General features: G+C 51.2%; 1 protein-coding gene across 1 annotated transcript in view; it reads right to left on the minus strand.

Moving 5' to 3' along the window:
* The window catches only part of RHPN2 (rhophilin Rho GTPase binding protein 2), a 57,687-nt gene extending 50,373 nt beyond the window's left edge, over positions 1 to 7,314 (minus strand). The window contains exon 1 of the mRNA XM_032841741.1: positions 7,226 to 7,314. Coding sequence (XP_032697632.1) covers positions 7,226 to 7,294 — 69 coding nt within the window. The 5' untranslated portion in view covers positions 7,295 to 7,314. The remainder of the gene's footprint in view (positions 1 to 7,225) is intronic.
* Positions 7,315 to 11,799: the final 4,485 nt, after the last annotated feature.

Here is an 11,799-nt window from a genome sequence, read left to right on the forward strand (position 1 = left end):
CCTTCCAGGATCTCTGCTGGGTGTCGGGGCTGCACATCGAGGAGCACCTGCTTTTCTGAGGCATCCCCAACCTTTCCCACAGGCTGGGCAGTGGGGGGCGGGGTGCAATATGAAATCAACACGTTGCCCAAAGCTTGAACTAAAGGCTGCCTTCAGTCTCTTCTGTGAATCTTCCCCAGCACCTCCTGTGTACCATGCACAGTTGTTTTTCAACACGTCCAATGAATAACAAAGCTTTTACAAACACCAGAATTTCCACGAATCAAATATGTTTTCAGTCCCAACTAACAAATAACCTGCTTATTTCAGCCGGTAGGATGCACTCAGAAACAGTTAACCGTTCTTATCTACGGAGTGCATCTGCATGGAATAGGGGCTGGTATATGTCTGTGAATTAGTACACTTCTGTAATTGCCTTTAAAAAAAAAAAAGTCTACTTATTTTAAGTAACTGCTACACCCAACATGGGGCTCAAACTCACGACCCCAAGATCAAGAGTCGTTCATTTGTCCAACTGAGCCAGGCAGGTGCCTGTACAATTACTTTTTTCTGTAATTATAATAATTCATGTTACTTTTATAACACAAATAATATTGGAGACAAAGAAATTTCTTCTGCAGTTCTTGATCACCTGCCCTTTTCTCTTCTTATGACCCAATCAAAACCTGGAACTTGGGGTGCCTGGGTGGCTCAGTGGGTTAAAGCCTCTGCCTTCAGCTCAGGTCATGATCCTGGGGTCCTGGGATTGAGCCCTGCATCGGGCTCTCTGCTTGGCGGGGAGCCTACTTCCCACCCCCGTCTCTCCTTGTCTACTTGTGATCTCTGTCTGTCAAATAAATAAATAAAATTTAAAACAAAACAAAACAAAACAAAACCTGGGACTTGCTAAGGGCACATGGCCACAGTGAAGTATGTGGGTCTGACTGGAAAGACCAGGACTCATCATCTCTCCCCCTGTTCCTGGTGCTGCAGGCAGATCTCACTCCCGGCCAGCACCCCTTGCTACCCACTCTGCCAGACACCCCATCCTATGGCTGGGCCGCACCTGCCGTCCCACTGTCCCCTGCAGCCACCTCCAATGCAGCCATTCCGTCACGAGATTCTGGCACACGTGAGCCAGAGAAGGAAGTGGTGACAAGGCTAAGGCCAATGCCTGGTATCAACAGGTGGTGTCTTGGGATTCATCCAAATAGCCCCAGGAAACAAGGGACATTTACAGTGTCACAGCTAGCCCATCACGCTGACTCTCCTCTGAGTCACCCTGGAAATTCTGCTTCTGCCAGGCGACCCCTCCTGGCCAGGATCCCGCAGTGTGAAGAGGTGGTGGTTTTTTTTTTTTAAGATTTTATTTATTTATTTGACAGAGATTGCAAGTAGGCAGAGAGGCAGGCAGAGAGGCAGGCAGAGAGAGAGGAGGAAGCAGGCTTCCTGCTGAGCAGAGAGCCCGATGCCAGACTTGATCCCAGGACCCTGGGACCATGACCTGAGCTGAAGGCAGAGGCCTTAACCCACTGAGCCACCCAGGTGCCCAAGAGGTGTGTGTCATACGCTGCGTCTGCATTGCCGATGTGCACCCGCGCAGCCAGGCAGACGCTCACCAAGGCCACAATCAACCTGGAGCCAGCCTGGCCTTGAGGACCTGGCTCAGATCACGAGGGTGTATGGGGTGAGGAAGGGGGCCGCACCACCAGCTTTCAGACCCCTCTTGCCTCCCCATCTGGAAAAGGATTCAAGGCTCCAAGGGGATGGGTCCAGACATCTGGAGGAACGTTCTCGCAACCCAATAAAAGTGGAGCTGATGAGTACCCATGACCCCGCTGTGCTCTGTGGACCCAGAAAGCTTCCTAACACACAAGTGTGCTCAAAATTATATGCTGTGCACATGTGTCTAACACGGAATTACACTTCACTAAGATGAATGGTGCAGAGCAGGAACTAGAAGTTGTTTCTGGGTAAAACTGAAAAAAAAAAAAAAAAAAAAAAATCTTTCTCTGCTGGAGCCTTGAGCCTCGAGGAAGCCCAGAGAAAACAGAGACCATAAACCAGGACATGGTGAACCTTGGGGCCCTGTCCAGCCTGGAGGTTTCTGTGGACAAGAAACAACTTCTCCTCCAGCTCGGGGGGGGGGGGGGGTGAAAACAATGGAGCTAAATTCATTTTGGGTCATTAGTGTTCCCAAAGGATGAAGAGGCTGAGATAAGGACAGACAATACTGCACTTTGTCCTGATTCTCTCCTTCCACACGCTGCTAAGACCTTTCATCTAGGGCCTTTTCACAGCCCTGGGGAAGAGCTTTCTCAAGGTTTTCTCCAGCTGGTTTTCTCTTGGCCTCGGACAGGATTTCCTGCGGGTTATAGGACGACAGCACCCAGAACTTTCCGGAGACAGGACCTGTTGTCAGGATGCAGAACCCCGGAAACTCAGATTCCTCTGCATTAACTAGAGGCCAGAACAAGCCTTCTTCTATTCTCCCACACACTTTCACTAAGAGGAGCATGAAAATCTGTTTGGGAAAAAGAAGCTCCAATTCCACCGGTATCTCTTTTAAGAAAGTAATGTATAGGGGCACCTGGGTGGCTCAGGGGGTTAAGCCTCTGCCTTCGGCTCAGGTCATGACCCCAGGGTCCTGGGATGGAGCCCTGCATCAGGCTCTCTGCTCAGCGGGGAGTCTGCTTCCCCCTCTCTCCCTGCCTCTCTGCCTACTTGTGATCTGTCTGTCAAATAAATAATCTTAAAAAAAAAAAAAAAAGAAAATAATGTATAGTAGATAGAGCTTGTACATCTATGTAAACATATTGATGTAAAGGAAAAAAAGAAAAACCAGTAAGAAGCCAGACAGGAGGGAAACACACTGCCATAGACCAGAAAGTTTTCTGTGGGTTTTGTTTGTTTTTAAGTCAGAAACACCCCCTTCCCGCCCGCCACAGCTGCCAGCCCCAGGAGGCCAGAGTCTATACTGGTGGCCTGGGGCCAAGCTGTGTCCGTGTCCTCGGGCTCTGTACAGCCAAGTGCTACACAACCCCAAGACCCTGATTTACTAGGGACCCTCTCTGCCAGTGATCGCCTTGTACATTCGGGGGGGTCCGGGCCCAGCTGGCAGAGTGAACTTTTGGGCAGTTTGTTTGCATTTTGTATGGAAGTCACACATGACAGAGTTGAAGCTCTGAATATGGAAACGGACCCCACCCCACCCCACCACCACCACCAAACACACTTTTTGCTCTCTGTTCTAAAGGAAGCTGATTCCTATTCAGGCGTGGCTGGAGCTATCTGGGCAAAGCACTGACTCCTGGCACTGCTCGCACCCCAGGAAAAGAGGCCCATTGCGAACGGCCACAGAAGCCAGACTAAGCGAGAGTAGAGTCGGCCCCAGCGTCTGACAGGGGTCAGGCTCAGAGCTGTCACTCCAGAAATGCTTTCTGAATGAATGGAGCAGAATGGCATTTTTGAGAAAAAAGGGAGGAGAAAAAAGACAGGATAAAGAATAGGATAAAAGAGAAGCCTGATTTCAGTAGCAATTAATTGGATCATCTGTATGTGCCCAAAATCTCCCAAGCCCAAGGACAGGATGGAGAAGCCCACCCTGGGGGCATCTCCAGTCTCAGGGGTCCTTATCCACCCAGGATGCAAAGCAGCTGTTTCCCAGCTGCCCCGCCCTGCCCCTCACCTCCTGGGACCCCTCCATAGCTTGTTCCCTTTCTCCCCCACATCTTCAACCTGCCCGCGGCCCCGAACTTCTTTACCCACATGCTTTAAAAAGGCTCTAGACATCCTCACTCTGAAATGAACCTCTCTCCTTCCCTCTCCTCTAATCCCCCACCCTGACTATCACCTTCTCTGACCTTCTCCCCTCTGCCCCCCACCACACTGGTTTTTGCCCCTGACTCTACCCACTCATTAGCTAACAAGCCCCCAGAGAACTAAATCCAGTATCTTCCGGTGTTTCTCTGACTTGTCAACCCCACCTCTCCACAGAAAAGACTCTTGTCCAGGCCTCCTTGACACTGCAGCCTTTCTGGCTTGCCTCCCATCCCTTTGCTTGTCCCTTAAGTGGAAGTATTATTCCCTTCTGTCTTGGGCCCTCTCAGAGCACCCCAACTGCCTCCCATACTGGTCTGTACCCTCCTCCTCCTCCCCTCCCCTCCACCCGCCGCCACAAAGCTGCATCTCCAGCCAGGGTGCTCTCACGCTTGTCAGGTCTGTAGAGTGGACTCCCTCCTGAGACCACCACTTGGATATGTCATGGGAGGCTCCAAATCCACCTGCCCTACACCAGTCTCCAGGCTCCCCCACCTCAGGGAGGTGCTGCCCTTTCACCCAGATACCTACGCCAGACATCCGCCAGACACCACACATCCGGTCATCAGCACCTTCCCCCGCCACAACTCATCCCTTAGCTCTTCCCATCCCCCATGGCCACTGCTGTCGCTCAGCATTCTGACCTCCTCACTGGGATCCCTGCCTCGAGTCTAGACCCCTGGTTTGAGTCAGGGGTGTAGGCTGGCAGTTAGGATGGGCGGTGAGGCTGTGTTTACCCAGCACTTTTATAACTGACTGAGAAGTCATCAATGGTATCGGAGTAGGCAAGGTAGAGATGACCAAAATTTCAGGGAGCCAAACCCCCGACTCCTCCCGGGGCCTCTCCCCTACCCCCCACTCACAGATCACTCAGCTTTCCGGGACATGAATCTTTCACATCTCATCCTTCTTGAAACACCTGAACGGATCCCTGAGGTTCCCTATTTTCCTGAGCAGGACGCATGGCCCGGAATAGTTCTCGTTCCCACTTATGGCTCCACATCCTAGAGGATTCCCTCACAAATGCTCATGATTCATGCCTTCAACCCATGCTGTTCCCTCTACCTGACGTGCTCTTCCTCCCCTTTTCGCCTGTATCACATCTACCTTTCATTCAGGTCAAACTGGCTCAGATCACCAATTGAGAAAAGGTGCAAAGTCAACACCTTTTAATATTCTGGTACAAAGAACACTCTTTGGGCTGGTAGGATGCAGCACAAGGATCCTTGTAAGATCTCCTTTTCAAAAGAAATGTTTCTGGGGCGCCTGGGTGGCTCAGTAGGTTAAGCCTCTGCCTTCGGCTCAGATCATGATCTCAGGGTCCTGAAATCAAGCCCCGCATCGGGCTCTCTGCTCAGCAGGGAGCCTGCTTCCTCCTTTCTTTCTGCCTGCCTCTCTGCCTACTTGTGATCTCTCTCTGTCAAATAAATAAATAAAATCTTAAAAAAAAAAAAAAAAAAGCCTCTACCTTCGGCTCGGGTTGTGGTCCCAGGGTCCTAGGATCAAGCCCCGCATCGGGCTCTCTGCTCAGCGGGGAGCCTGCTTCCCTTCCTCTCTCTCTGCCTGCCTCTCTGCCTGCTTGTGATCTCTGTCTGTCAAATGGATAAATAAAATCTTAAAAAAAAAAAAAAAAAAAAGAGAGAGAGGTTTCTAATCTCCAGCCAGTGTTTCTTTGTATTTGGCACCCACGATGCTCTCCCACTGACCACCAGAGAAATCTCTGTGCACCTAGAAACAGCCAACCTTGCAACCTGTCTCAGCTCCCCTGTCCGCAGGGCCATCCTCTCTCTTTCCTGTGCACATCGTCTCCTGGAAAACCTGTTCCGGAAGACATGGGGATAGAACCCTCACCGTCCTTCCCCTCCCTCTGTCATTTCCCCCAAATGCTCCTGTGGCTCCAGACTTCCACCTGTTGACAGAACAAACAATTGGAGGAGGCAATGAAGTCCCGGGAAGAGACAGCAACTTGTTGAAAGCGACACAGGAATTTTGTCAGGGTGGCAGAAAGGTTCTAGGGCCTTAGGACCAAGATCTAGGGATTCCCAGGCCCCACCTCCTTCTGCAATTCCATGGCCTGTGATCCTCTGTCCCAAATGCCACCCATAATTAGAAGTTATAATCCTGTAATTCCATGATGACATCTTTGAACTTAAATATACCTTAAAACTACTTTTTTTTTTTTAATGCTAAAAGCAATTGAACCAAAAAGAATTTTCCCCCACTCTAACCTCACCTGTTTCTAGTTCCCCTCCTGTCCTGCCCATCCCCTGGGGCTACTGCTCCTCACCAAAGAGCAAAAGCCCAAAGGCTGTGTCACGTGGAAGAAGGAAAGATTCCAAGTTCATTTACCGACTGGATCATTAGGCTTTTAACAATTAAGAATTGATTGTCCTGTGTTAACAGTTTCACTTCCCTATTTATAATTACGAATTCCGTCTTCTGTCCTATGAGTTATATATTAAAAACACACACACACACAACAATCTTTCAACCTACCCAAAGCTGACCAACCTCCAAAAGCTATTTTTAGAATCGCTAGAACCTCCAAGGAGGCAGGGTGGAAAGTGTCACCGTGCCTCCGGGTTCGAAAGCATCTTTTGTACAGCAGGCCTGGCCACCTGCGGGCATCTCAGCGCCCCCATCCTGCGGGTTGGGGTCGTTTTTGAGGGACTGGGTAGTCGGGCTGTTATCCCAGGGCCGGTGGCTGCCGGTGTGTGGACGGTCACAAGGGCGTACAAATCCCCCGCGGAGCCTGCACTCGCGGAGGGTCTCTCCAACAATCAGATAAATCCGCTCAGGCATAAAATGAGCAGGAGCGAGGCCGCGCCCTCACTTCTGCTGCGCGCACTCCCTCCCAGGCGATTCCAGGCAGAAAAGGGGGCAACGCCGGAGGTCACCTCCCACCGACAAATCTCCCCTGCCTTCTAAAAGTCGAAGAAACGTACACTGGAAGCGTTCTGGAGGCAAAAGGAGAAAGTCAAGCCACTTGGGGAGGGGGATCCCTCTATCTCCACCCGCGCCCCGCCAAAAGCTTGGATTAAAGGTGGGCTTCGGTTCCAACGTGCCGCAAGGCCACGGGCGTCCCCCAAACTAGGCACTGATGCCTTCCCCAGTCGCGTGGGACTGCCCGCCGGGGCGGCCACAAGCACCCCTCCTGGCCCCCATCCTCCACCGCCACCTGCGTGGGGCTGCCCCCAGGCACCCCTCCCCGCCCTCAGCCCCGGAAGCCACCTGCACTGTGCCGCCGGGTACACTGCCGCCCGAGCCCACACCGGGAGCCTCTGCCCCGCCCTCCCCAGGCCAGTGCGCCCCCTCCCCCTCCCGGCCTGGTCGACCCCAGCCGCGAGCTCCCGCAGCCCCCTCCGCAGCCTGGCTGCAGCAGATATGGAGCTCTCGGTAGGCTCCCCGCCCACCCGCAGCCGCCCACCTTCCGAAAGTAGCTGTCGCTCTCCTTTTCCAGAGCCTGGGGGGCCGCGGGCAGCAGAGCGTCGGTCATGCTTGCAGCAAGGGCGCGGAGGGCGGACTGAGCGAGGCTCCGCCGCGCGTCGGCACCGGAGGGCGCTGGGATCCGCCCGGTCCCGCCCCGCTCGCGCGGCCACCCCTTCAGCCCCGCCCCAAGGCAGGCTAGCAGCCCTGGAGACCCAGCAGGGTCCGCGGAGACCACGCCCCTGGCCCCGCCCCGGCTCCGGATTGGCGGGGCGGAGCCGCGCCCCAGGTCCTCGGCTGGCGGCCGAGAGAGGAGGAGTCCCTGGGCACCTCGCTCGATTTCTAATCTGGGCTTCGATACTGTGTCAGCTCTGTGGCGCAGAGGGACCCGGCCACTTGTCTGGAGCCCCGGGGGTAATCGCGGTGCTCCGGGATGAAGTGGCGGCCCCTCCTTGAAGGAGCACGGACGCCGCGGCGTCTGTGATCAAACCGACGCCACGTAGAAGGCGCGGCGGGAGTGCTGGACCTTAGACCGAGCGGCCAGGAACAGCTTCCGACTCGGGGGGACCCGGGCCCGAGTCGGAGACCCTAAGGGAGAGTTGGCTGCGCCCCTGCGGGCCTTACTGGGTGACTCAGACCTTTTGGCGTGGCGGTCAACCCTACTCTTCCCCCACCCTCGCTGCAGAGACTAGACAGATCCACTGGGGGTCGCGGACCGCGCTGGGGGGTGGGGTGAGGGGTCCACAGAAAGTATCTTGTGACGCGAGACTGGGCGGATGTCCTTGAGTGCCTTTAACTACCACTTCAAGCCTCAGTTTTCTCAGCTGCAAAATGGGGTCAGATCGTGCTCTCTCTCGAACTGGCCGAAAGTATTGAGACGAAAGTGCACCCCTTAGGCTGTGGTGTAGAACGCGCCTAGCTTAGGAGTGAAAGGGGAACCCCTGGGTTCACACCACCCTCTCACCCACCCACCCCGCGTTGACCCATGGACTCTGGGAGCAGATGCCTCGCGAACAGAGAGCCCAGACCCTGCGGCGGGAGTCGGAACCCCCCGCAACGCTCGCAGGGCCACGCCCCCTCCCACAGGGGTCTTGCAATCCCTAACCCCCCTCCCCCAACCAAGGGACACTTTAGCGCGGTTACTGCTGTGTTTGGCGGTCTCCGCGGATGCCGCAGGTAGAACAGAACACAATCTGCTTTCGAAACAAGCCAACCATTTCCTTCTCTTCAAAAAAACCGGGGGGGGGGGGTGTGCATCAGGCGTTGTTCAAGAGTTTTAAAGTAAATAGTGGCAACAACCAAGGACAAACGATCGAGTAAATGTAAAACAAAAAACAAAAGAACCCTAAAACAAAAAAAACCTCCTCACCACTGCCTGCAGAACTCTGAGACGCAGCGCAAGAAAAGGCATTTCCAAAGGACTGTTTTAATTCTAGGAACCTGAAGAGTCTTAACCAGCTCAGGGCTAGGACAGGTGTTCAGGAAACTCTGACTGATGCAAAAACTCCCGTCTCTCTTAAGGTCAGAAATGAGTATTAAACTAATGTCATCATATGTCGGTCATCCTGTAATAAATCCATTGCCTTGGAAACGCATCACGTGCTGCTGCGAGTTTAAAAACAGGGTGGCTCAGTGGGTTAAAGCCTCTGCCTTCGGCTCAGGTCATGGTCCCAGGGTTCTGGGATTGAGCCCCACATGGAGCTCTCTGATGAGAGGGAGCCTGCTTCCTCCTCTCTCTCTGCCAGCCTCTCTGCCTACTTGTAATCTTTGTGTGCCAAATAAATAAATAAAATCTTAAAACAAACAAACAAACAAACAAAACCAGTCTCTTCTGTTTCAAGGGTCCTAGGGAAGCAGATCACTCTTACTTCTGTACTATTACTACTACCAATAATAAAGTTAATAACAGAACCTCTGCTCTAGTCATTGAAAGTTCATAGAGATTATGTTTCATTCTCATGACCCTTTGGCAATAAAAGGATTAAATAATCTTCATTTTACCCAGAAGACCAAGACTCAGCAGAGTCAAGTGGGCAAGGGCACACTCCCTGTTAGTGGGTAAGATTGGTTTTGGTTCAATGACTTCAGTCATTCCCTATCACCTTCAGTTTTTTGTCATCTCCTACCACCTTGAAGCCCCAATTGCCTTTACAATATGTCACATATATGTGTCACTTGCACTATTACTGACTTAAGAGTCTCTGTAAAATTTACTCACTTTATTTAAACAAGCTTTATTTGAAAACACAACTATGTCATAACCATAAGTGGGAAACCAGGGGTATCTTGCCCTATGGGGAGATAACACATAAAAATGAATGGGCAGGGGGGCGACTGGGTGGCTCTGTGTGGAGTGTCTGACTTTCCACTCAGGTTCATGATCTCAGGGCGCTGGGATGGAGCCCCATGTGGTCCTCCGCACTCAGCAGGGAGTCTGCTTCTCCCTCTGTGCCTTCCCCTTCCCCTGCTCACGTGCTCTCTTTTTCAAATAAATAAATAAGATCTTGTTTTAAAAAGTGAATACAGGGATGTGTGGGTGGCTCAATCAGTTAAGCATTGAACCCTTGGTTTCCGCTCAGGTCATGATCCCCCCACTCAGGTCATGATCCATGATCACTAGGTCATGGGAATGAGCCCTGCGTGGGGTTACTCGCTGAGGAGGAGCCTCCTTGGGATTCTCTCTCTCCCTCTGCCCTTCCCCTCTCCCCTCTCAGGCATGTACTCTCTCTATTTAAAAAAAAAATGAATACAGCAAAACCCATAATCTGTTATTTAGTATAGCCTGACACCATTGCCTTCCTGAACTGCTTTTTTGATTAAAAAGGAAAAACAAGAGAAAGAGGCATAATGTTAAAAACATACCAGCCCAACCTCACGCTGTCTCCTGGGTGTCCTCAGAGGAAAAGGAGCACTTTTCTGTGAGGCCCAACAGGCCACACTAGCCACCTAAGAGTCACTCCTTGGGGCTATGCGTAATCAGATATATCTAGTATTCTCATGGCTCATGCGGGGGGTCCCATGGCCTGAACCCCATATCCCTGATCCCACTATGATCAGGAAATGAGAACTGTTGTTGCTGACCCAGCAGGAGAGTAACATCTAGCCTTCAATTTGTCACCCCCGCTGGTGGTATGTGTCACAAGACCTGCTAAGGAGCCCCTGTGTTCGTAACAAAAAAGCTGGCATGAGAATTTCTGAGGTAGGCATAAGGTTAAAATCTGAACTGCAAACAACAGTTTTTGTCAAGTCCTCATCTTACCCTCTGACTGAGGCCAGTGTTTGACTGTCCAGGGACCAGTTTCCTCCAAGTAAAATGCAAATCCCACCACCTAATAACTGCTCTTTGACAAAAGGAATATTGGCTTCTCTGATGTACATCTCCTCTGGGAGAATCCTGTGAAATTTGCCAAATTAAAAGCAGAAATTACAAGGTAATACTTACATGACTAAAATTCATTGTAAATTATAGACCAGATATTGCAATTCTTATTCAAAAATTCTTAGGAACTGGGGCACCTGGGTGGCTCCGTGGTTAAGCCTCTGCCTTGGGCTCAGGTCATGGTCTCAGGAACCTAGGATCAAGCCCCACATCTGGCTTTCTGCTCAGCAGGGAACCTGCTTCCTCCCTTCTCTCTGCCTGCCTTTCTGCCTATTTCTAATTTCTTTCTCTCTCTGTCAAATAAATAAATAAAGTCTTTTAAAAAATTCTTAGGAACTGAAGCCATATGGTGCCGTGGAAATATGCCAATGACAGAGGCCACCTCAGGCTTGGCAAGCTCTGCCACTGTGTCACCTTGGCCAGATCCTTTAACCCCCTGTGGCTTCAATTTCCCTAGCTATAAACTATGGTCTTTATTTTATATATATATATATATATATATATATATATATATATATATATATAAAAAATAATATATATATATAAATATATATATATATTTAATTTTTATTTATTTATTTTTAAAGATTTTATTTATTTATCTGAGAGAGAGAGAGAATGTGAGAGGGGAGAGGGCCAGAGGGAGAAGCAGAGTCCCCACTGAGCAGGGAGCCCTATTTGGGGTCTTGATTCCAGGACTCTGGGATCATGACCTGAGCTGAAGGCAGTCCTTTAACCAACTGAGCCACCCAGGCGCCCCCCCTTCTTTAAAGATTTTATTTGTTTATTCATGAGAGACACACACAGAGAGAGAGGCAGAGGGAGAAGCAGGCTCCACAGGGAACCCGATGCTGGACTGGATTCTGGGACCCCAGGATCACGACCTGAGCTGAAGGCAGATGCTTAACCATCTGAGCCACCCAGGCATCCCTATAAACTATGGGCTTACACGCAGCCGTTTGCTGCATACTTACTCTATGCCAGGCACCGTGCCATGCCCTTGGTGTGCATTATCTCAGTTGGTACTCCTACAACCCTAGAAATGGGTACTTAGCATGCCCATTTCACAGAGGAAGAAGCTGAGGCTTAGAGGTCACCAGCCTGATAAGTTAGACTGTCTGGTGCTGTATCATACACAATGCTACACTACACTGTTCCTGTGATTTAAAAGGAAGGCTACTTTGGCATACTGAGAA

This window comes from Lontra canadensis, unplaced genomic scaffold (assembly GCF_010015895.1).
Source record: "Lontra canadensis isolate GAN:19392208 unplaced genomic scaffold, GSC_riverotter_1.0 scaffold125, whole genome shotgun sequence".
Taxonomy (NCBI): domain Eukaryota; kingdom Metazoa; phylum Chordata; class Mammalia; order Carnivora; family Mustelidae; genus Lontra; species Lontra canadensis.